Source organism: Sciurus carolinensis, chromosome Y (genome assembly GCF_902686445.1).
Source record: "Sciurus carolinensis chromosome Y, mSciCar1.2, whole genome shotgun sequence".
Lineage (NCBI taxonomy): Eukaryota > Metazoa > Chordata > Mammalia > Rodentia > Sciuridae > Sciurus > Sciurus carolinensis.
Window position 1 is genome coordinate 4,681,836 of NC_062233.1, and position 26,526 is coordinate 4,708,361.

The following is a 26,526-nucleotide window of genomic DNA, read 5'->3' on the forward strand; positions in this document are numbered from 1 at the left end:
CATGAAAACAGAAAACACTCACGTTAGATCTTATCAAAATAAATCCCGTTCTATTCAAGAGGAGAAGACGACCATGTATAATTACAATGTTCTAATAAAAAAAAAAGATTGGGGTTGGAGATGTGAACATTTGGGATTCATTAGACTGTAGACTACTATTGATATTACTAAAGAAAATAAATGAAATGAGAAGATTAAGTAGTAATTAAGGGAAATATAGGTCAATGTACTTTAGAACTCAGAAAGATCCCGTACATTACTAAACATCAACTCTCAGTTAACGAATAAACCAATGTTCCAAACTGGTTATTTTTACTTTAAAATGATGTAACTATTTTTAAACAAAATAATAATAAAATGATATGAGCTCTCTGAAATTAAAGGCAATATTATACTATAAAATAAAGCATTCAAGCACAGGTGTGTGAAGATATGCATGTCTATACAGGTACATACTGTGGGTGGTGTCCTAGAATTGAGGAGAGTTGTGGTAATATAAGGTTTTAACACTATTTATAGCAAGTCCACTTAAAAGCACTGTGTAGCAGTCCCATGGATCCTTACAACCAAGGTCTCTGGCTTTCCGGCTTCCTGGAAACAAAATAGGAAATTGGATTTTGCCAGCTTCGCAGCTTACTCTTCAAGAAACCTCCGCACTAGAGCGCCTTCCCCAACGCAGGTCAGGAACAAGGGGAGGGCGACGTGACCGTGGATAGCTCAGCATACCGCGTCCTGGAGGCCGTTTTGCCTTATTAAATTATAGAAACTCATCAAATAGGCAAATGTAGTTGTAAGGGCATTCCTTTATGCTCTCATACCCCAACTAAGATTGCATGGTTCCGGGGAGACTCCACAGTAAACCGAAAGAGCTTTTTCCCTTACCAGCGCGCATGTCCAGTTGCGTTACCCGCCTCGCAGGGGGCCTTTGTGAGGCTGCCCTCAGTGTTGCCTTTACAAATATCTAACAGGTCTTTAACGAATAGATCCCGAATCTTTGCATATTGTTTTTTTAAAAAACCTGCTGGTAGGTGATGGGTAATTACAAGCAAGAAGAAGTCTGGGTAGCGAGGCCGCACTTGAACCTGTCATTCTTTTTTCAAGTCTAGACCTCTCCACTTCCACTTCCCCGCACCGCCCAACAGGGGCCTGCCTACTGTCAGGCGGCAGCCAGAGCCACTTCCTTTTTTTCGGGGCAAAATGGCGGGTGACGAGGTTGGAGTGATCGTGGGGCAGCCGCATCTTTCTCTGCAGAATCTTGCTACCTTGGTGAGGTTTCTTTTTGCGGGAATTCAAAGGGGCTCGGAAGTGAGAAAGGAGTTGGGGCACTGTCGGCCTGTTGGGAGCATGCTTTGGAGGGAGCGATGTAGCCATGCAGCCGTGCGCCATAGGCCGTGATGGCGCGTTCTGATGCGCTTTGAGTAGTCTGAAGAGTCTGGTTTAGTATATGAATTATGAGACTTCGAAATTCTGAAGTATTCGGTTGAGACTTTGGGTTTCGAATTTTGAGCTCCGAAGGTTTGGGGATGAATGGTGTATTAAACATATTAAGCCCTTCACCTTCAAAAAGATAGGTAAAAGGAGTTTTTTTTTTCAGTACCACTTTCATCTAAAGTTTGCGACTTCAAGTTCTATAGTGAAAGTTTGCATTGTCTCTCGTAAATGGGAAGAACTTTATCTCCCTCGTCCTAAATTCCTTCTCTGATATAAAGACTGCTTTTACAGGAAAGGCTGGGTTTTTTTTGTTGTTTTTTTTTTTTTTTTTTTTTTTTTTTTTGGTTTTTTTTGACAGTACAGAGTGAAATAGTGTTGAAGAAACCATACGTGAAGTTTAAAAAAAAGTCTTGGATTCTTTCTGGGTATTGGGTTAACATATTTTATTTTAGGACGTTACCAAATTGACTCCGCTTTCACATGAAGTTATCAGCCGACAAGCCACAATCAATATAGGTAAGATCAATTGATAACATAAGTACTAGAGTTCAGGAGTCCTGACTTGACTGCTTTCTGATAAGAAAATTTAGACTCTGATCGAATATTTGTTGGATGATTCAGATATTTAAGGAGTACGTTGGAGCCTTTGAGACAAAGTATCTTTGACTTGGAAAAATGGAAAAAATGCCCTCCATTCTTGTCTTGCACATTTGAATTAAGGAGTCACAGCTCAGTGTAAGAGTGCTTGACTGGCATGCTGAGGCCCTGGGTTCAATCTTCATTAACCCCTCACTGAACAAGAAAAACAACCTCATTACCTATCATGGAACACACATGGGTACATGTTAAAGCAGTATGCCACACTTACATAGGAGCTGTTTAAGAAAGAAGTGAGAATATTTGCTACACAATATCATTAAAATAGTGTTTGCAAAAGTATTACTTAATGAATAGGCTGTTACATTCAGTAGTGCTTATCTTAATGATATCCTCAGTGTTTTATAAGAGAAGTTGAGTGAAAACCAGGTGTAAGACTTGTAATTATTAGGAAGACATTATATTATGAGACAAATATACTACTGTTAGCAGCATTGTTTGTTATTAAACAGGTTGTTTTCTGTTTTCATGGATCTGAACTTTTTTATCCAGGACAATTGTACTTATTAATTACTACAGTTTAGAAATGCTGCAAGATTTCTTGGTGTTTAAAATTTTGTATAAATTTCATTGAGTATTTTAATGGAGGGTAACCTTTCATAAATTAAGAAATTAAATGGCTTATAAATAACCATATGGGTATGGTCTTTAAAACAAATGTTCAGATAAATAAGTTTCCTAGCCATGTTTCAAAACAAGATTTGTGAAGAAAAGAATATGTGGGAGGAAAAAGTGACATCAGTAATGATTATAGATTTGCATATTTACATTGTTATACCTTTGATATCCTATTGAAATTTTGGTGTAACTGGATATGTATTAATTAATTTTTGGTTTTATTTAGGAACAATTGGTCATGTTGCTCATGGGAAATCCACAGTTGTAAAAGCTATTTCTGGTGTTCACACTGTGAGGTTCAAAAATGAACTGGAAAGGAATATTACCATCAAGCTTGGATATGCTAATGCCAAGGTATATAGTATGTTGTGGAAGTAGAAACATTTTACTTTAGTTGTTAATTTTACAGTTGACAAATTTCACTATTTTCTCTGAAACTTTCAGATTTATAAACTTGATGACTCAAATTGTCTTCGACCAGAATGTTACAGATCTTGTGGAAGTAGTACACCTGATGAGTTTCCTACAGACATCCCAGGGACCAAAGGGAACTTCAAACTAGTCAGGTGATCATTTTTATGTTAAACATGTTATTTTTTTTGTTGTTGTTTTTTTTTTTTTTTTTTTTTTGCCTGTGCTTACTGAAATAATGAAGCATTTAAGCAACTACTGAAAATTAATCTTATGAAGAGGCAAATGACAAAATGTAGGTAAGAAATCTTGAACAACATTTTTTGGCCAACAAATAGAATATACATTTCTTCCTTCTTTCCTTCCTTGTTATCTTTCTTTTCTTTTCCTACTTTTCTTCCCTTCCTCCCTCTTATTTTCTTTCTTTCTTGGGGTGGGGAGAACTTGCATATGTTAGGCAAGTATTCTAACACTGAACTACATCCCCAAGTCCTATTTCTTTTTAATACTATGGTTTGCTTTTCTCTCCTTTTGGGGTTTGTAATTGTATACATACCCTGTCCTCATTCTTCATAAGAGGACATTGAAGTTCACAAGTGGTGTAAGTGTAAGTTCACTCTTAGGAAAGTTGGATTGTGACTATACAAATAAACAGTTTTTAAAATGACAAGTTCTGAGTGCACAGTGTAGGGTTTTTTTTTTTGTTTATTTTATTTTATTTTTAACTTCTGTGTTGTTCTCTGTTGTTTTCACAATTCATTAAATTTTCAAGGTACTGGAGATCCTTTACCAAATAAATTTTTTGACTACTTTTCTCATTCTGTTAATACAGTTTTATTGTTTTAAACTTTTTCAGATAAATTCCAAGAACTGAACCAAAATTGCTCTAAATCTGCATATTTTTTAATATGTTGCATAATGTGTTTTTTATTATAAAAGTATATACACCTAAAATTATATATCTTTGAACATATAAAACTTTCTAAGGAGGAACTCTGCTTTATAGTTTTAAAATTGAAATTATTAAAGTTTACACGAAGTTGTAGAGTTGAAAATTCTTATCCCATTATTCTCATGAGCTCTGTATAGTACAATGCAGTCAAATATCAAAGTCTTGACATTGGCATAATGTTATCACCATGTACATACTTATAATCACCACTACTTTCACATACCGAACTATTCTGCCATCAAGAAGGTCTCTTATATTACTTGTTATGTAGTAATATAATTCTCCCTTGCTGTCCATACTCCTTCACACCACTAATGTGTTATTTAGTTATGCATTTGTTGTTTCAAAAATGTTACATATATTGTATAGTTGTTACCTTTTTTGAAATTGCCTTTTTTTTCATTTCATTCTGCGTAATATCTTGGAGGCCTACCCTCATTGCTGTCATTTATCACTATTTTATTAGTTCTTATTAAATTAGTATTCTGCCAAGCACATGTATCTGAACTATTGTAGATCTTTTTGGTTGTTTCCAGTTTTACGCTTTTTTGGGGTCAGGGGTTTATAGGATTTATTACTTGCACAAATGTCTGCTGCAATTTAGGCAGTAAATTGCCTTATTAAATGGAATATAATGTGCTGATCTATTAAAGTTTAAAATTTTGGGAAAACATGAACAGAATCTGTATACCGTCCCAAACAATTCAAATTGCTTAGAATAATGGGATACTAGTTTTTATAGGGATGTAAGATTTTATTTCTCTAGGACATGTGCCTACATGTGTAATATTGTATGATTAGTATATGTTTAATTTTTGGAAAATGTGCCTCATTACTTTTCTGGATATCTGTATCATTTACACTGCTACCAGCAATATTGGGAGTGAAATTATTTTTGATTATTGATACCTCACTGTCATCTTAATTTGCATTTTCCTAGTGATCAGTGATATTGAACTAAATGAAAATGAAGATACAGAATATGAGAGTTTGTGGTGCACAGAAGGAAATTTAAAAACTTAGAAAAGTTAAAACCTAAAATTTATAATCTGGTCTCACATCCTGAAAGAACGAGTTTAGAAAAAGAAAAGCAAGTTAACATGAAGCAAGCAGAAAAAAATACAATAATATTAACCCATTAAGTTCCAGGTTTTTTGGTTCTGAAAATATTTCAACTAAGTTAACAAACATGCACCCCAATATACTGGAAAACCATAATATGGAACTTATTAATTAATATTAACATAGCTATATTCTTATGTAATCTTATATTTTAAAATATATTTAGCTTGTAATAACTGGGACAGTGGGGCAAATGGGAAACATTGGAGAATGTTAATAAAACTAAAAAGTGTTTTTTTTTTCCCAAAAGAAAATGACAATGGAAAAATAATTTAACTGTTTTGAATCTTGAAACATTAGCTAATATATAAAGGAAAACAGGGACCACTATGAATAGATCTGCACAGTTAATTAGCATAGGTGAATGAACTCATTCTTTCTCAACCTAAAGCGTGGTAGAACACATTTACTTTGGAGAAACCACTGTGACTTTGAAAACGGCCAAACCAAGATACCCTTCTCAAAAAAAGATGAAAGAGCAGCTGCCCATGTATCCTCCATGCATATCAACACAAAAATTTATAGCTGTTAGCTCATAAAATTATATCATATAAAAAGTTTTTAACATGACCAAGTGATAGTGTATTACAGATATGCAGGATTGATTCAGTGTCTGAAAATCATTGAGTGTTAATTTAGCATGACAGTAGACCAAAGAACCATCTCCTTTGGTCTGGTGACACGCGCCTGTAATCCTAGCAACTTGGATGGCAGGAGGATTGCAAGTTCAAGGCCAGCTTCAGTAACTTAATGAAGTTCTTGGCTCAGAATAAAAAAGGGCTTGAGCTGCATCTTAGTGGAAAAGGGTCCCTGTGTTTAATCCTCAGTCCAAAAAAGAAAAATAAAAGAAACATCTTATTTTCATTTGAGTTGCATAATAAGGCGTTTATTTAGTCATTTATATAAAACAAGCTGATAATTAGGAATAAGGAGGAATTTCTTCAACTTTATAACCTCTGCAGCAAAAATCATAGGTGACTTCAAATGTTGAAATTCTGAATGTTTTCTGATTTAGGAAATAAGAATCTCTGCTTTAATTGTGTTATACATAGTGCTTTAAGTTTTGCATAAGGCAAGCAAAGAAAATCTAGAGCATGCAGATGAAAAAAAAACTTTCCAGATGACATGATTACATAGAAAATTAAAAGGGATATGCCACAGAAACTTTTAAAAGATTATAAAAACAAGATCAATAAAAATTTGCTTTTATGTTTATTAGCAACATATTTGAAAGATTCCTTTTAAAAATCTCAAAAACATGAAAAAAATGGAGTTGTGGAACACAGAGAACATGAACTATAAAATTAACTCCAAAAGAAATAATTAAAAGCTCTTTAATAAGAAGAGAGAACACTTAACCAACTTTTATTCAGAAGCCAGTATCATCTAACATGGTCAAAATAAAAAGAAATAATCACCTACTGTTGTTGTGCATATAGACTAAAAAATTCTTTAGTTGATATTAGCACTCAAAATCATACAACATATGAAAGAATTACATGCCACATAAATAGTCAGATTGTATTCATGAGTTGGTTAAGATTAGAAAAGTGCTGATGGTATTCAAATTAATATGCAGAGTTTGTGTGATTCTTGTCAGAATTTCATCAAACTTTTTCTCAAGAGTGTTCTAAACTTTACCTTGAAAGGGAAATGAACTAGAATAGTTAAAATAAATATGAATAAGAATAAAATAGGGAGAATTGTCTTCCTGATGTAATGTAACTGTAGTATTCAACATTGTGGTACTTAAGGAGGGGATTGGTAGAACAAAACTTAGAAGGTACAAAGAGACCACACAGTTGTTTAATTAATTTTTGAAAGAGGTACAAAAATACTTAAGTGGAGGATAGATTTTTAAAAAGTATGTTTATAACAAAAAAGGATGTAATTTTGAACTTTTTATACTTAATGCTCAAAAGATATATATACTTTGTATATACTCAACACTTCTGTTCATATTTTGAGTACCACCGTTCCTGAATATCTAAGGGTTTTACATTTTTTCAAATCAACTGCAGATAAAAACTTCCAAGGGAAAATAATTAGGTAACATATACAGACTTCCTTCTTGTTAAAAAGTACAGTGTGATAACTATTTACATAACATTTACATTGCGTGAGGTATTGTAAGTGATCTGGAGATTATTTAGTATATGTGAGAGGATACATGGAGTTTATATTCAAAAACTACTCCATTGTATATCAGTTTTGGTATTTTACAGGGATGAATCTAGGTCCTGGACAAGTCTTTGTGCATACAAAGGAGCAATGACTTAATCTCAAAATGTGCATTCTTCTGAGTGCTTACTCAAATGGGTTAGACATACCTAAAAGTTTTAAGAGAAAGGATAACAGACAGTCTTAGGGCTTGGTGAGAGGTTTGTAGGCTGTGCTCCACAAAAGAGTATTAGATGCATTTTATCAAAAATTAAAATTGGAACTGGGATTGTGGCTCAGTGGTAGAGCATTTGCCTGGCATGTGTGAGGCACTGGTTCAATTCTCAATACCTCATATAAGAATAAAAGTCCATTAACAACTAAAAAAATTCAAAAAAGTAAAATGAAAAATTGCTTTTTATAGATACCCCATTAAAAAGAGTTTAAATAAAAGATCTTGCTTAAGATCAAAAGACAATTACCACCTCCATAATAATTGTAAATTACATGTCTAGTAAGGAAGTAGAGGATACATGGAACTGTCCTGTTCTTTTTGAACTTGAGAATTTTCCTGTGTATATCAGAACCTGGTTTTTGAAAAAGTTATATGTGCATATAGTTGTATCTGCCCTAGTGAACCTCAGTTTAATTTCATCTGTAATCTTTTGTAAATACCAAGTTTTTTACCTCTTTGAAGCAAAGTAAATCTAAAACATCTGATTTATGTTTTTCTTTAATTGTTATTCTTTTATTTTTTAGACTGCATTTTGATTAATGTACATAAATGGGGTACATCATTTCACTTCTATGTTGCACACATGTAGATTAATACCATTCATGTAATCATACATGTACACAGGGTAATGATGTCTATTTTATTCCACCATTTTTCATATCCCCACCTCCCTTTCTTAATTGTCTAAAAACTATTTACTGTTTCTCAAATGTTAGGCATGTTTCCTTTGTTGACTGTCCTGGTCATGATATTTTGATGGCTACTATGCTGAATGGTGCAGCAGTGATGGATGCAGCTCTTCTGTTGATAGGTAAATATATCAGAATTAATTCGGACAAGTCATTGTGCCATGTGGTCAACCTGAGGAAGGAAAACTTGAGGACTTGAAGAACTTAAGATGACAAAAATAGAAATTTTATAGCTACTTTTTCAAAATTATCATTATGCCAGTCAAAAATACTAGGCATGGTTTAGTTGGGGCTAATGGCTTGGGAGAATTCATATAGTTATATGTAAAAGGGAAAAAAAATTAAAATCAGTGGTGCATTTTTTTATGTATTTTTTTAAAGTACATGTTTCTTTGTTTGTCTCAATCTGTGTGCTGTCTAGTTCAATATTGAATAGTGGTTTTATTTAGATGCCAGTCTCTTATTCATGTGAAATGCTAAAGACAAAGCCTGTCAAGACACATTTTCAAGGCAGGATGTGCTTTCTCTGTGAGAGTTGTTGAGGCCATGTGAAGTTTAGCTTCATGTAAAGTTAGAATACACTCTGGTGTTCCACCTAAGATTGCTTTCACTTCTGACATTACCTGTAAATTGAGGGAGTTCTTAAAACCCCTTAAGTTTGATAGAAGAGTCACTGACAGTTTTACCCAGTTTTGATTTATTAGAGGGGAAGGATTCAACCAAGGAAAGAGATGCATAAGGTAGAGTATAGAAGGGCTCCACAATTGAGGCTTTTGTGGTTTTCTTTTTTGAAAATACTGCCAACCTGATGTACTTTATCTGATTAGATATTTTGTGGGACTCTATTTTAGAAATAACTGATCTTGTGGTTAATCACTTCTAATACTAAGTCTTCATGCTTAAATCACATAGTTGGTTTTTCTGGCATGGCCAGCGTTCACATGGGAAGCCACAGCCTAAAATTTGGTATGTTCAATCCAATAAATAAGAAAACTCAAGGCTGGGGATGTAGCTCAGTTGGTAGAGTTCTTGCCTTGCAAGTACAAGGCCCTGGATTCAATCCCCAATAAAATAAAATCTGATTGAGAATGTCTCTGTAACTTTATTTCTATCTAAAAATCAGTTTGCTATAAGCCACAAAGGTTTTAAGTACTAAGAAGAGAAAACATTGTGTTAGACATAACATTTTGAGTATCTTGAAGAAGCAGAAGCAGAGGTCAGGGCTGTTTTGGGAGAAATCAAATGTTTTAATGATGAGAATAGACTACCAGAAACATCATCTTATGTATTGTACCAAGAAAATGAACATAGCTATGTGGGGAAGATGATCTTTAGCCTACAAAACAAAACTATTTTATTACAAATTATTGTTGACTGTTTTTGAAAATATTTTGTCTCCTTTCCATTTTTGTTAATAAATAGTTGTGTCTGCTGTTACCCTGTAACAAAATGTCTCATGTTGTGTTGTTTGGAACCAAAAATAGCTATTCAGTTTCTATGGCTAAGGAGTGTATGTCAGTGAGGTTTTCAGAGATATCAAGACTTATCTAGAACTGAAGAAACTGCGTTGTTTACTTGGACTTTTGTTTCTCATGTTGGGTTTTTCCTTATTTTCCTGACTATCCTAATAGTGTGATAGCTTCTAGTTTGAGTCAGAAGTCAGAGCCTTTGTAACTAATTTAGAAGTGAAATCCCATTACTTTTGTAATAGTGTCTTGGTTAAAAGTTATTTTGAGCTGGTCATGGTGGCACATGCCTGTAATCCCAGTGGCTCTAGAGGAGGAGGTGGGTGGATCATGAGTTCTTAGCCACCCTCAGCAAAAGCAAGGAGCTAAACAACTCAGTGAGATCCTGTCTCTAAAATACAAAATGTGACTCAGTGGTGGAGTGTCTCTGAGTTCAGTCCCTGGTGCCCTCCCCCATAAAAAAGAAGTTGTTTTGATCTCTCATATTTAAAGAAACAGATTTCACAAGGTTTGAACTGGTAATAGTAATTGTCATCTGCTCTGTGGTAGAGTGGATCTCAATATTCCAAATACTGAAAGTCAGAAATGACTGAGCAAAAACTGTGAGTAGACCCTAAGTAGAAGAAGTAGACCCTAAGAAGTACTGAGGCTAGGATTGCAGTCATTACTAGAAATGGGAGTTAAAAGACTGGGAAGATCAGAAGAAATAAGGCAAGGAATTTCAGCACCATATCAAAACATGTTGGTAGTATCAAAGTGTAGGCCTTGAGTTGAATAACTGAAAGTCTGTTAGATGCCATTTAATTCTTAGTATTCATCCTGTCTGTCTTTGTTTAAAATTTTTTTGTCATCAATTTAGCTGGTAATGAATCTTGTCCTCAACCTCAGACTTCGGAACACCTAGCTGCCATAGAAATTATGAAGCTGAAGCATATTTTGATTCTGCAAAATAAAATTGATTTGGTGAAAGAAAGTCAGGCTAAAGAACAATGTGAACAGATCCTTGCATTTATTCAAGGTAAGAATCCTAATATTGTAGTAAAATGGATTATCCAGTTATTTAATGGTTGTAAAATGTGTTTTCTCTTCTTAGTACTTAAAACCTTGGTGGCTTATAGAAACGTGATTTTTAGATAGAAATAAAGTTATAGAGACTTTCTCTATCAGATTTTAAAAAGGAACCAAATTTGCCCATTGTTAGTACAGTGAAACTTTCTTGTTTATTGGTTTGCTTTCTGGTGCGTATCACATTATTTGTTTTCATTGAGTATCTGCTTCAGAACTGGAATTGACTGATTTCTCTAATTGTTATAGTGTTCCTTTCTCTGTCTCTCTCTCTAACTCGGGGTCCATATGATCTTTTTGACATTTGATTTCTTATTCTTGTTATTTATGAGAAAAGTCTCTTACCCTGTTATGTGGCAAATAAAATACTTTGTTATGTTTCTAAATCTCATGTACTATCCCTTCCATTTACTATCCTGTTTGAGGTTTAATTAGTAAGAGACACATTTTGTATCTGCCAGCAATCTGATAAACAGAGAATTTGTAATTTTGGTCTTTACCGGAGGATAAGCTACAAAGTCTGGTGTGGTCAGCTCCAGGAGTAAATAAAGATAGTTCTCTCAGAGATAGCATCATGATTATGTTCAGGAAGCACAAGGCACAGGTCAGATCTGTTTTGGGAGAAGCCAAATGTCTTGGATATTTTTCAACGGGCTACATTTCTTTGCTGGTAGTAGCCATATTCTTTTAATCACTGTCTGCTTATATATCTAGCTAGAACTTGGTAATTTTTCTCTTCTATGATTTTTTTTCCAGATGGAAAAACAATGTTGCAGATTTTCTAAACAGTTTAATTATTTCTATTGCTAGCTTATATATGTGATGTTGGGATATTTATTTTTATAAACTTAATAGTTACTTTGTATAATAGATAATGTAGAACAACTTCTCTTAAATTGAAACTTTTGACCTACCTTTGATCTACTTTTGTCATACAGGTACAGTAGCTGAAGGAGCTCCTATTATTCCAATTTCTGCTCAGCTGAAATATAATATTGAAGTTGTCTGTGAGTATATAGTAAAGAAAATTCCAGTACCTCCAAGAGACTTTACCTCAGACCCTCGACTTATTGGTAAGGGTTTATCTCTTGTCCTTTAATTTTGGACTTGGTTTTTCTACATTAGTGACTTTTTTATGTGAAGAATGAACTTTATAGTTTTTCTTTCTCTCTTCCCCAGTAATTAGGTCTTTTGATGTTAATAAACCTGGCTGTGAGGTTGATGACCTTAAAGGGGGTGTAGCTGGTGGTAGTATTTTAAAAGGAGTGTTAAAGGTAAACTGAATTTTAAACTCTTGGTTTCTTCTTAACCAATAAAAAAATTCTAGTAAAAGGAAATGAAAATTTTCTTTTTTTTCTTCACAGAAAAATGTTATTTACTATTGTTTCTTGAATATAGCAAGTCTTATGTTTAACTTATAGATTTCATGTAGGTAATTAGTGCAATTGGGTGGTTGTAGCTTTAAAAATCTATTGTATTTCTTTTTGTATTTGAAAACATTCTTGCAAATAAGAGTCTTTTAGTTTAGTAATCTACCTATTGGGACTGTATATTTAAATAGTAATTTTGTTACCCAAATATGTCAATTACTTATGTTTCAGGTGGGTCAGGAGATAGAAGTCAGACCTGGTATTGTTTCCAAGGATAGCGAAGGAAAACTCATGTGTAAGCCAATCTTTTCCAAAATTGTGTCACTTTTTGCAGAACACAATGATCTTCAGTATGCTGCTCCAGGGGGTCTTATTGGTAAGAACTTTTCTCTCATCCATAAATTTTGGCTTTGTGTTATTTTTTCTTGGAAACAAATTATCCAAGATATGTCATTCGTGTATTTTAGAAATTTTAACTCAGTATGAGAAAGTGGAATGGGCAGGTATGCACTATTTAAATTGTTAATTTTAAATTGTATATTATATGCTTTTTAAATATGCATTCATAAAAAGTACATATTTGTTTTATGTGCAGGACAGTTTTTCAGCATAATAAAACTAAATGATTTAGCATTTAAAATTTTACTTCTTCAGTTTTAGTCACTTGTGCATATTCTTACAAATAGTAAGGCAGAAATAATATGTATTGTATGAAGTCATTTAGCTGGAGCTGTAAGGGATAACATCTGTTTTGTAGAAGAGAACAATTTAGGGAGTTTTTAGTTTTTTTCTCTTTAGAGCACTAACATTATCTAGGAAAGGCAAGATTTTCTGAGAGTTTTTATTGTCTTTTATCTTTGAATTAAAGAAAGAAATGGTAAATGAAAAGGAGTTTGGTTCTGATTATAGATGTTTTAGTTATATGATTTTGTGAGCACCTGACTGGAGGCTTTTCATGGTGGTATTTTGGTTTCTGTGTTTTCTCTTGAGAAATTAACTGTTAATCTTACAGAACCCTTTGTGCATAAACATTCCCATTCTCCTGCTTTCAGCGTTTCCATCATTATATGTCTTATTGTGAATCTCTGAGTTGATTCTGCTTAGGGTTTGTTGAGCTTACTGTGTAGATTATTTTCCTTCTTGTACTCTGAAATATTTTATGTATTCTTAATATTTTTGTCACTGCTTTCTTCGTCTGTGACTCATTTAACGTTCTGGGATATTTGATAGATCTCTGAGGCTGTGTTCATTTTTCTTTTTCTGTTTCCAATACTGTATAACTTACTATGTTTAAGTTTGATAATTCTTATTACTATTTATTATATCTGCTATTGAGTTACTCTGGAAATTTTTTGTTTTTCTTTTTTTATACTCTTCAGTTCTAGAATACCTATTTGGTTCTCTTTTACTTTTTGTCTCTTAATGTTCTGTATTTGGTGAGACATCATCCTCATACTTTGGTTTTTCAAATAAGTTCCTCAAGTATGTTTTAAAATGTTGACTTAAAATCTGTCTAGTGATTCTGACATCTGTAGATATTCATGGACAGTTTATTTTAAAATTGTGTGTACCATATTTCCTGCTTTGCAGGTCTCTTAATTTTCTATTGAAAATACTTTAAATGATACAGTGCAGTGGCTGATATTAGATTCTGCCTCCTTCTGGGAGTTTATTGTTGCTGCATTTTGTTTTAGCTTATTTAATGATTCTTTGAACTCACCTGTATTGTTTTCATGTGTGGTTTAATATGCTTGGTTAGATTAGTGGTCAGCTAATAATTAAACAGATTTCCTAATGCCTGGAACTAATGAGTTTCTCAGTCCTTGTTAAAGGGTTTTCTGTGAACATTGGAACATGCTTGCAAAAGTAAGCCAGGCAGTTCACATATGTCTTAGATTTTATTTTCAACTTGTCACAATCTTAAGGTTAGCTCTTGATGAGGGCTTAAAGTCTGCTCATTTTATTCCTGATCATACAACATTCTTACTTACTCACTTGACCTTCTAGGTTTGCAGGAATAGTGCCAGTTTTTCAAAACCCTTATGGATGTCTTAATGCAGACTTACTTTTCCTTTTAAACTTTTTGATTAATGTGTTCTTCCCACCTGTTATCTTTCAGTTTTAAAGAGTTTTCTCTGGGTTGTTTTTAATAAGTTTTATCTAGGAAAAGACCATTCACAGTGGTCATATAGACAGCTGTATTTTATTGTTTTTGTTATACCAGGGATTAAACCCAGAGGTAATTAATATTTATGGCCCTTTTCTTATGTTCTATTTTGAGGCAAGGTTTTGCTAAGTCCTTACACCCTTGCTGAATTACTAAGTTTGATTTGAACTTGTGATCCTCCTGCCTTAGCTTTCCTAGCTGCTGGGTTTACAGGCTTGCACCACTGCAGCCAGTTAATGGACAACTTTAAAAGTGGAATGTCTTAGAGAAACACTTGAAATGAGACTTTAAAGAAGCTACAGCCCTTTTTGGCTCCTTTGGTGGCTGACAAGTCTGCTGGTTTCATAGTAAATGCAGAGAATTTCTGGGTTTGTTTTTTTTTTGCCATTTTGCTGACCTTTCTTTCCTGGATGTTTAATTTCTCTGTTTTATCCTTATAGAAGAGTTCCCTGTGTATGTTTATTAATGGTTAAATTATTTCTTAATTTTTATTTTGTGTAGAAGTTCTCAGAGTTTTGTTATCTAATTCACTTTTACTAAAAGGTATAATAAATACACAACTAAAACCGCACAGTGATAATCCTTGCATATCTACCAGTGTTAAAAATTGTATTTCTGCAAATTAGTCTTTATGAACTTACCTTAGTCTTTACTGAATATCTTTTACTAGGTAAAATTTATCTTGATTAGCCAGGTATTATTTACTTCAAATTGAAATCAAAAGAATCTTTGTTATTACATAGTCAGGAAATTCTTGTTAATACTCTGATTCTTTAGATAGGGCAGAAATTTAATTGTTCAGCCTTTAGATGGTATAAGCAAAATATAACTGTTAATATGTGTAATCTGTACTGTCTGGGTTTGACTAACTTTAACTTTGGAGGTATCTTAATAAATAAAGTTTAGGAATATGTACATCTTAAATCTTTATTAGGAGTTGGAACCAAAATTGACCCAACCTTGTGCCGAGCTGACAGAATGGTGGGTCAGGTACTTGGTGCAGTTGGAGCATTACCTGAGATATTCACAGAACTGGAAATTTCCTACTTTCTACTTAGACGGCTACTAGGTGTACGTACGGAAGGAGACAAAAAAGCAGCAAAGGTGAATACTTTTTATAATTTCTATTCCAAAAACAGAAAGCATGGTGTTACAATCAGTTTTTTAAACTGATTAAATTCTGTAAGGTAATCAGTTTTAAATCAAGTAAAAAATTTTAATTAATTTGTTTGCATTTGTGCTACTGGGAATTGAACCTTCTATAGTACATCCTGTTTTAATTTGAGACAGGTCTTGCTAAGTTGCTGAGGCTGACCTTCAACTTGTGATCCTCCTGCCACCTCAGTCTCCTAAATTGCTAGGATTATAGATGTGTGCTGCTACACCTGACTTCAAGTGAAGTCTTCTAAAAGAGAGAAATTATTTGTTACAACTTGTACCCTAAGATAGTTCATAGAGAGAATATTATTATTACCCTGTCGGTAAGGGTACAAGGAAGTAAGCAATTGTATAAACTTTTGAGAATGTATACAATATTCTTGAGTAGAGAATCAAGTGAGTAAAGATCAACATTGAATTCTCTATTTCCTTTTTTAATATTAGACTTTTTTTTCCCCTTGAGGTGTTAGGTCTTATGAATGCTAGGCAGTTATTCTACCTATTGAGGTATATGTCCAATCTCAATACCAAACTTTTTATAGTAGTAAAAGTAAATTTTCTTCTGTCTAATTACCATCATCAGATTTCACTGTCTTTTTTCCCCTTTGACATACTAACATTTGACCAGATACTTAAAATTTTATCTTTTTGAATTTTGGAAACCTAAGAATGAATGTACTTTTCCCTTTATAGTACTAGAAATTCTGTACATAAAATGGTTATTAAATTCTTTGCATATTAAGGGAAGGTTACGATTATGGAAAGGCAGAATTTTGATATCACTGTGAATTATATGAACATAAAAACATATTTTAAATTTTTCTTCATTTTTCTTAGTAAAGACTTATTTTCATTGTGTAATTTTTGGTTTGATTATTTGTCCTGAAGATTGAACTCAGTCATACTAAGAATTATGTGCTTTACTACTAAACCATCCTCGGTGCCTAACTTCTAATGAAATGTAAAGACATTAAAAACATTGATCTGTATGGCCAACAAATATATGAAAAAATGTTCAATGTCTTCAGCAGTTAGAAAAATGAAAATCAAAAAACTATATTAGTATCTTACCTCAGTAAGAGCAGCAGTTGTCAAGAATACAAATAATAACTAAGTATTGGTGATGTCACAGAGGGAAAGGTCCATTCAGACATTGTTGGTGGATCTGCACATTAGTGCAACCACTCTAAAAAGTGGAATTCCTCAAAAATCTAGGAATGGAACCATTATAAGATCCAGCTTTCCCACTCCATGGTATATATCCAGAGTTTTAAAATCAGCGTACTGCAGTGATGCAACCGTGTCAATGTTCATTTATAGCAGTGCAATATATGTGTAGAATATGTTCATAATGGAATATTACCTGACTGTAAAGAAGTATGAAATTATGAAATTTGCCATCGTTTTAAAAAAGCCAAAAGTTAGTGATTTCTCTGATTTGCAAAAACTAATCCAAAACAAGAGAAAAAAAGAGAAGAAAAATAAAAATAAGGATAAAAAAGAGATATAGAAAAGAAAAAAAGGGAGGGGGAATTCATTAACATAAAAGAAAAATCAATGGAGTTGATGAAGGGAATTTATGGAGAAGAGAGGTGAGATTGGATAAGGGAAGAACATTGGAATGAATCTAATCTAACTTTCCTATGTACTTATATAAGTAATACTACACAGTGAATCTCATCATCTTATACATCCATGAGATTAAGAAAAACAAAAAACAAGCAAATAGCAGAAAGACCAGTAAAATAGAGGGAAGGAAAGGGGAAGTGCCAGGGACTGAATTAAAATAATAATATTTCATGCTTTTATAATATCAAGTGAATCCTAAAATTTAGGTGTAACTAAAAAGCTAATAAAATGATAAAAAAAAAAAGAAAATTGATCTGAACTCAGGGATTAGATTGTCAATGTAAGCAAAGCTATTAGAATAGCAGTTGATATTTTACCTAAATGCTATAGTTGTTAACGAATTTTATAGAGACTTAGAAAAATTTAAGTAGTTTAGATTACATGAGTGGAATTAACTTCTAGAATTCACTTAACTATTATCTTAATCTTATCATACTATGTCAGGAAATTTTGTTAACCCCTGTCATATGATTTCTTTAGAATTTTATTAAATTCTTTATTCTCTTTTTGCGGGGGAGATGGGATACTGGGTATTGAACTCACTTGACCACTGAGCCACATCCCTGGCCCTTTTTGTATTTCTGGCTCAGTTGCTTAGCTACTTGCTTTTGCTGAATCTGGCTTTGAACTCATGATCCTCCTGCCTGGGCCCCTGCAGCTGCTGGGATCACACAGGTCTAAGTCACCTCACCCAACTTAGATTATTTTTTAATAGCTTGTTTTACAGGTGTATCTTTTGTAAATTCATTGAATTTTGCATAAAACTGTGTTTTGATATGGTACAATTCATGAACTTCAAATCTCATTATAATGAAATTTGTTCAAAATTTACTCTATTTTCCTTTACTAATATGATGACTTTTTTTCCTTTTGCTTCTTAGGTACAGAAGCTATCCAGGAATGAAGTGCTTATGGTGAACATAGGATCTCTGTCTACAGGAGGAAGAGTTAGTGCAGTCAAGGCTGATTTGGGTAAAATAGTTCTCACTAATCCTGTGTGCACAGAAGTAGGAGAAAAAATTGCCCTTAGCCGAAGAGTTGAGAAACACTGGCGGTAAGTTTATCAGTTTGCAACTGTTTAGTTATAGAAAACAGCATATTTTCTTATGGGACTTGGTTCTTAATATTGGTCATACACACTTTTCCTGATATTGAGCAGTTCTTATCACATTTAACTTTTAGCTACATATTTGGATATGTACTAGATAATTGTGTTTTAACTATTTTTAATTATATATTTCATTGGTAATAATTTCATTTATATTGTGTATTCTATCAACATCTATCTTCAAAACTGTTTTTAAATTTTTCAGAAGTGAAAATCTGTTCATTAAAGTCACTTTACTTTACCCATCCCTGACTCTGGCAACCCCTATTGTCTGTGTATTAATTTGAGTGCATTAATTATGTACTACAAAGTCATGTAGTATTTATATTTTAATGGCTGACTTATTTCTCTTAGACTAGTGTCCTCTGAGTTTACTAATGTTGTAGCATAGGTCAGAATTTCTTCTCTTTTTAAAACTGAATAATAATTTATTATATGTATATATTTTGTCTGTTCATTTGTGTCAGCAAACACTAGAGTTGCTTCCTTTTAAGGCTGTCATAAATTGTACTTCTATAAATGTATTGTATAAGTATTTCTTCCAAGACTATGCTTGAAGCTCTTGTGCTGTCTGTCCATCCAGGAGTGAAATAACTAAATTGTATGGTAATTCAGTTTTTAATTTTTTGAAGAACTACATACCATTTTCATTAGAAGTTGCCTGTAAGTTTTGGAATGTTGTGTTTTCATTTTTCCTTTGTCTCTCCAATTTTTTTGATAATCTTTTCTTTCATCCATTGATTTGTTTTTTAAAGTTAATTTTTATATATTTGTGGGTTTTCTAGTTACTCCGTGCTATTGAATTGTTTCATTAGAATGTAATAGAAAATAGAATTGGAAATTATCTGATTTTAATTATTTTAAATTTATTAAGACTTGATTTTTTTTGCCTAACACATAGTCCTAACACATGATATGTGCCATAGGTATCTGTGGTCCAGTCGAGTGTTTAGTATTTATACCTGTTAGGTCTACTTGTTCTAATGTTGCTTGGGTTTTCTGTTTTCTTAGTTTTCTGATTGTTCTATCCATTTTGAAAATTAGTTATGGAAATTTTGTATTATTTTAGAGCTATTTCTTCTGTCAGTGTTTCCATCATATATTTAAGAACTGTAATGTTTGGTTATTGGGTACAATTATGCTTATAATTGTTTTATCTTTGTTTTAAATTAACACTTTGTGATTAGATAAAATCCTTCTTTGATGTTTATAAATAGTTTTTTGTTTTAAAAATATATTTTGTCTGATACAAGAATAATTACCTTTGTTCTTTTTGGATTACTGTTTGTAGGAAGTACTCATTTCTGTTCTTTCCATTTTAACCTATAACCTGTTTTTTTAGACCTAACCTGAGTCTTTCATAGAAAGTATATAGATTTCTGTTTTTTAATCCATTCAAACAGTTCTTTTGTTTTAATACATAGAACTTAGAGAAATGCTGAAATTCTGTTTTTCAGCTTTTTTTTTTTCATTTTCATTTTCATTGTCTTTTTGTTGTTTTAGTGAACACATTTCAATTTACTCTTACATTCCCTTTTTGAGTGTACACTAGTTTGCCCCTACCCCCTTGTGTTACTGATACCTTTAATTTTAAATCTTTTATACAGTTCATCTGTTAACATAAACTTAGGATTATACTTTGGATTTTAAAACCCTATTAATTTTTTTAAATGTTGAGAACCAAGATCTTAATAATACTAACTTTTATACTGCATAAAAATTCTTTTATCAGTGAATTTAATTTAATTTATATAACTTCAAGTTATTCTGACATCTTTTGTTTCATTCTGAAGGACTCCCATTAAACATTTTTTGTAGGGCAGATCTAGTGTTTTTATCTGAAAAAGATTTAACCTTCATTTTTGAAGGTCCTTTTTATTAAATATGGAATTCTTAATTTTTCTTTACATGTACATATTATATACTAATAGTTTATTCTGAGAAATCCAATGATAAACTTATTGAGGATCTCTTTTATATGATGAATTAATATTTCTCCTGTTTTTAATCTTTTCTTGTCTATAAATGTGCACAGTAATAATCATTTGTTTCTCTCTGAGTCTGATGAGTTTTTCCATACATAGAATTCTTTGACCTTTTTTGTGTGTCCATATCTTTATGTTGGGTGCATTTGAAGATTATTTATTGAAATGATTTCTACTCCTTTCTCTTTTCCCTCCTGTAATGCTGATTGCTTGATGTAGCCATGGGTCCTTTAGACTTTGTTCAACTTGTCTTTATTTTTTTTTTCCATCTGTGCTCTTGGATCATTTCAGATGACCTATCTTCAAGCTTTTGATTCTTTCTATTGAGATTTATCACTGAGTTCTTGTAATAAATATTTCAATTTAGTCATATTTTTATCTGTGGAATATCTTCTAGTTCTTTGTAATGTCTGTCTTTTTATAATGACATTTTATTCATATATTGCTTCAAGTTTCTTTTGTTTGGTTCAAGTGAGACCTGTAGTCTTTGGGTTTTGTTTTTGGAGATGCATTCTGTTCATTGGAATGGGTCTTGTTTCTTTGTATGCCTTGAGATCTTTATAAAGTAGGCATTTGAATAAACAACTATCTCTTCTAATCTTTGTAGACTGACTCTATACCTAGAGTGAGCTTCACTAATCAGCCAAAAAGGCAGACTAAAGGTCTTTTCATTTTTTTTTTAAACGTATGTCTTCCCTGGGCCTGTATGTATACTTTGTTTCCTAATTTTGCTTTTTAAAATTTTTATTGGTGGTGCTAGGGATACAAAACAGGGCTAATGCATGCTGGGCAAGTGTTCTGCCACTGAGGTATCAATTTTAGCCAGCCCCTTTTTTTTTTATTTTTATTTTTTTTTTGGATACAGAGCTTGCATTGCCCAGGGTGACCTTGAACTTGCTGTTGACCTATCCCAAGCTTCCCAAATAGTTGGGATTGCAGGTATGCACCACATTGCCAGTTATATGGCCCACAAATGTTTTTGTTTTCCACCAGACTCTGACTCTGTTGCTCCTTTGGATTTAGCTGTAGTAACAGATTTCTGTGCCTGTAATCTTTGCCTCCAGGCCTGGAGCTGACAGCTCTACCACCTGTTTGAAAAGCCTCCATCTTATATTCATACTTTGCCACAGTTTCTGTGAGAACTCCAAGACAGGACAGAAACTAGTCCTTTGAAAATAAGTTCTGCTCTTTTTCTTCCACCCTATGATAGGAATTGGGAATTGATTGACTTTAACTGCTCAGCACTGTATCTGGAAAGTGGTTGTACAGAGGTTAATAAAATACCATAAGATTTCCTATTTTATGTGTCCCCCCACCTCATAGTTGATCATTTTCTTCATTTCTAGAGATTTTTATAGATTTTCTATGGAGTACTTTAATCATTGTTTATTTGGTATTTGTATTAGGGAAACTAGGTCCTGGAGCCTTCAAGTCTCCCAATTTGCTGACTTTCTTTCCTCTTAGTTTTTAGAATTACAGCTTTTAACCCATGACTGATTGTGCTAAAATAGACCAGCATAGTTTAGAATAGGCTGTGGAGGTTCCTTTGCTATTAAGAATAATACATTTAAGGTCTTTATGATTTTCTAGTTCTTTTTCCTTTAAAATCATTAGAATATTTTGAGATGGTATCAAAGCACTTTGGTGTATTTCAAGAAGAACATTGTATTTCAAGAAGGACATTGACATATCTTAAGGATACTTCAAGTGTTTATTTGCTAGTCTGAATAAGTGGGCATGTTGTTTTAGCATAGATGTTGCAGAAACTTCTTGTTTTTCTTTTCCATGCTGACCAGACCCATTCGTAATGCTCTTAAGAACTTAAGGAAATAAGATAAGTGTTTCTTTAGGAGAAGCATTTTATAAGAACATGTTTAAACTTAGAATTAGACAAATAAAATCAGTTAGGTCATAATTATATGATAGTGCTGATAAAATTAATTTTAAGATTTGTGATTTCTTTTATTTTCATTTTGCAGTTTAATTGGTTGGGGTCAAATAAGAAGAGGAGTGACCATCAAGCCAACAATAGATGATGAATGAAGAATCACAGTTTTAATAATACAGTTTGATGAATTAAGAATTTTCTAAACAACATAGGGGTACATTTTAAAGCAAAACTAGTAAATTAATTTCACATCTCATTAGCTTAAAAGCTGTCAGTTTATTTTCATTATTGTTAGGAAATCTTAATGTGTGCCATTTAAATAGCAGGGTCTCTAATTAATATAAAAATTGGCATGTTAATGGACTTAATCTACATTTTAGTAGATGTTGATTATTGCTAAACATTTTAGGTTTATATATTAATACAGCTTTGAAATGAAATTGGTAATTACAACCAGGTTTTCCTGTATCGTGTCAGTAAACTTGAAATAAAGTTTTTCTTCTTAATTTCTCATGATTCATTTTTGAATATAACCAGGATTCAAGGACTGTTGCATCAGTAAAAATTTAAAAAGACAAGTGTCCTTGAAGGCTGACTCCATTTTTATCTCCATTAGATTTGCTTTATCTTTAAATTTTAAGATGAAATGAAAATTAATTCTTTCAAATAAAATTGACCCTTTGAGCATGAGATCTTATTTACATTGGCAAAGCTTTCTGGAACTCCCCTCTGACTGTTTTAAGGAAACTGAAGACAGCTCTATTCATTTTCTTTCTTGATGCCCTGTACTTATTTTTTATTCATTACTACTAAACCCTAGCTGTTCTTCCCTGTTGGAAATACTATTACACCAAAAGCTTCTACATAATAAGTTTATATGTAACCATAATATAAAATGTCATAATCATACTAACTTGATATGCTTAGAATGTTTGTGCTAATAAGAAGGATTTTTTTTTTTTTTTTTTTTTTTTTTTTGGTATAACCTTTTTAAATTAATGAAGTTTGGGGAAAAGGGGGCATAAAGAAGGCACAATGTTGATATTTTAAATATTCCAAGTGTGCTGTTAATTCCATTTTTTAACTTAAAAGTTCATTGGTTGGCCAACCAGTCTATAATAACTACTTAGAAAACTTGTGCTTGTGATATTGTAGACATAATGGGTTACAGAAATATTTTGCAGTATTGATTATATTATGAAAAGAAGTCTTAAGGACAATAGAAAAGTGCATTCGAATTCTTTTTCATATGATTTCACTGACTTTATAGCTATAGGAGTCTTTGCATAAAACTCATAGTAAGAATTCTTTTAAAATGGGCATGGTGGTACATTACTGTAAACCCAGCAACTCAGTAGTCTGCAGCGACATGATCACAAGTTTGAGGCCTTGTCTTAAAACAAAAAAACAAAAACTTGATAAAAAAGAGCTAGGGATATACTCAGTGGTAGAATTTTCCCTGGTTTCAATTCACTGTACTACTTACACACACAAAACACCATACAGAGAATTCTTATCATTGAATCATTTTATGATGTACAATTGCATCAAAGCCTCATATTTTATACCACAAATATAGTTTTCACTTATCAATTATACTTTAATAAATAACTCATATAATCCAATCTCCCCCAAAATACTATCACTGCTGTTAAATAAACTGAGTATTTTTATGTTTGGCACTGAGTTATCTATGTATAGTAATTTGTCCCAAAAACCCAGCAGGTGAGGCATAATTTCCTACATATACTCTGAAGAAACTGAGACACAAATAAGAAAGGAAGTTTGCTCCACCTCATTAATAAGAGAGCTATAATTCAAACCTAGGCAATCAGCTTTAACCATAAAGTTAACATTTTTCCTAAAAATACATAGATCTAGATTTTTGTACTGCTGAACCACCTTTCTTTTTTTTTTTCCTGCAGAGTTTTATTATTGAGCATATTCCTTTATGATGGAGGTGTAATCTGTATTTTTTTTTTTTATTGTCTCAGTCTTTAGATACCTTGAGAGTAAGTAAAAATAAACTGGCACACTGTCTTTTCATGAAGTAAATGTCTATGTAATACTGTTTTGGGTTAGTATTAATTTATCTGCTGTGACTATAGCTGTACTAGCCCAATTTTAGTTAGCATCTCCCTAATGCTGAAAGTATGTATAGTTTTTTTCATTCTTCGGCCTTTTACAATCAGTGTTATGTAACTTCTATAGCATATCAGGCTTATAATTTCTTTCTTTCTTTTTTTTGGGGGGGGGGTGTGCTAGGTATTGAACCCAGTGTCTTGTCCATACGAGGCAAGGTACTCTTCTTATGATTTCTTATTTCTGCAGAAGATGAGAGAAAATATACGTTCATGTATGCCTGTGATGTAATGGATAAAAAACATTTTGTGAAGTTTTGTTTCAGCATAATTGGGGAAAACCTGTGATGTATTATTGGTTCCTTACCAACAATCTGCTTACAGATTTGCCGCCATGTTTTGTACCATATTTCATGTAGGATTTGGACTAAAAAAACTCATTTTTTCCCAATATTATTAATTAATGTTTTTATTTATTTATTTTTTTAGATTTCAGTGAACTCATGAGGTGAACAGGTAGAACTTTTAAAATATCCCTCTACATCTCATTACAATTTTTTTTAAAAAAACTTATTTCTGGGGTTTGGTGTGTAGTTTAGTGATAAATGCTAATCTAGTATGTGTAGTGCCCAGATTCCATCCCCAGTACTGCAACACCAACAAAAATATGTTTTAAAGACTCATAGAAATGAGATTTAAAAGAGTCCAGAAGATAAAATTATTCTGTGATTGCTTATGACCAGATTGTGTTTCAAGTCTTAAGGAATGGTGTGATTTGGAAGAAAGTAATGTTAAAATATAGGCATTTTTTAAATTCTATTTATTCCTTTTGCAAATGGTGAAAACTATGGTTTGGAAGGTAATTCCTTTTCATCATTAGTGACCAACTTCTGGTATAGGAATAACCAATGTTTAAGACTGAAGTAGAAGTAAGCAAAGTAGCTGAAGCCAAAAAATGACTGCCGTTTAACTCAGAAGTGAAAAATAAATAACAGGTAAAGAATATCACTATCGATAATATTGGTGATGGTAAAGAATTATTTGAAGGGCTGGGGTTATAGCTCAATTGGTAGAGTGCTTGCCTTGCAAGCACAAGGCCCTGGGTTCAATCCCTACTACTGCAAAAAAAAAAAAAAAAAAAAAAAGGAATCATTTGATTCTTAGTTTGTAAAATAATATTTTACCAAATAAGACCATGTGTTTAAACATTGTAAACACATAAATCTCAAAGTGCTATAGATTTTAGATCTGGGAAGTATAACTATAGAGATGAGAAATATTTAACCTTCCTCTGTCCACACTAAGGAACTACAATTTAAAAAATGCTTGTTCATATGCTATGTGTACCTAAAATCTAGTTAATATTTCTGCTCTTTTTAACAAACCTAACTACAAGACAGCTGTATCCAAAACTATGGTTTGTAAAAACGTGTTAATTTTTCTTAAGTTGTCCAAAGAATGGAATCTTACAAATATCTTCTGCCTAAAATACACATTTAGTAAATGGAAGACTAAATCTACACATAGTATTTCAAGTACATTTTCCCTCCTGCTGTCTTCAAAGAATTGGTTCTGGTATACACACCCCTGACATACACATAGAGATAACAAAATGTGATAATGTTCACTTATGCAATATAGCATACAGTTTATATACAGCCAGTGTACACACTCCTTTGTACTTTTAAATCTTCTCTTGATTACATAATACAATGGAAATGCTTATAGTCATTATTGCTGTATTTAGAGAATAATGACCAAAATAAATCTGTGTTCAGTAGATATGTAATTTCTTTTTAAAGTGTCTACAATCTTGGTTCAGTTTGGATGCAGAAACCAAAAATACAAGTCGGCCTTCTCATTAGTGAGGAGGTAGCCCATGCCTGTAGTGGGCTAGGAGACTGAGGTAGAAGTATCACAAGTTCAAAGCCAGCCTCAGCAATTTAGCAAGAGGCTGTCTCAAAAAATAAAAAGTTTTGAGGATGTAGCTCAGTGGTTAGGTGCCCCTGGGTTCAATCCCTTGTAACAAACAAACCCAAAATGACCAAAAATACAGAGTTAAATATTGGAAGAAATGGATCAGTAATAATGTTGGTAAATTAAATGAATTTAAATTAGGTTTGCTTTCTTGCTATTTTGAATTTTTAATCTACCATGATTTTTTAAAATTAATTTTGATTCTTTTTAATGTTATAGCATTTTATTCCTGGAATAAACCTCAATGCATATCATCTTGAGTGTGTATCTTATTTTTATATGTTCTCAACATTAATTTACTAAAATTTGGGTTGGACCTAGTCTGTAGTTCACTGTTTTTATGACTTCAGTTTGTTT

At 32.5% G+C, this 26,526-nt stretch overlaps 1 protein-coding gene across 1 annotated transcript; it reads left to right on the plus strand.

The window, feature by feature from the left end:
- Positions 1–1,169: 1,169 nt before the first annotated feature.
- Positions 1,170–26,423, plus strand: LOC124973032 (eukaryotic translation initiation factor 2 subunit 3, X-linked-like). The gene is made up of 12 exons (XM_047537245.1): positions 1,170–1,266; positions 1,884–1,947; positions 2,933–3,060; positions 3,151–3,272; positions 8,303–8,397; positions 10,601–10,759; positions 11,745–11,879; positions 11,986–12,080; positions 12,408–12,552; positions 15,278–15,447; positions 18,012–18,184; positions 22,203–26,423. Exons 1-12 carry the CDS (start codon positions 1,198–1,200, stop codon positions 22,264–22,266), a joined length of 1,419 nt encoding a protein of 472 aa, XP_047393201.1. The 5' UTR covers positions 1,170–1,197; the 3' UTR covers positions 22,267–26,423.
- The last annotated feature ends 103 nt before the right edge of the window (positions 26,424–26,526 follow it).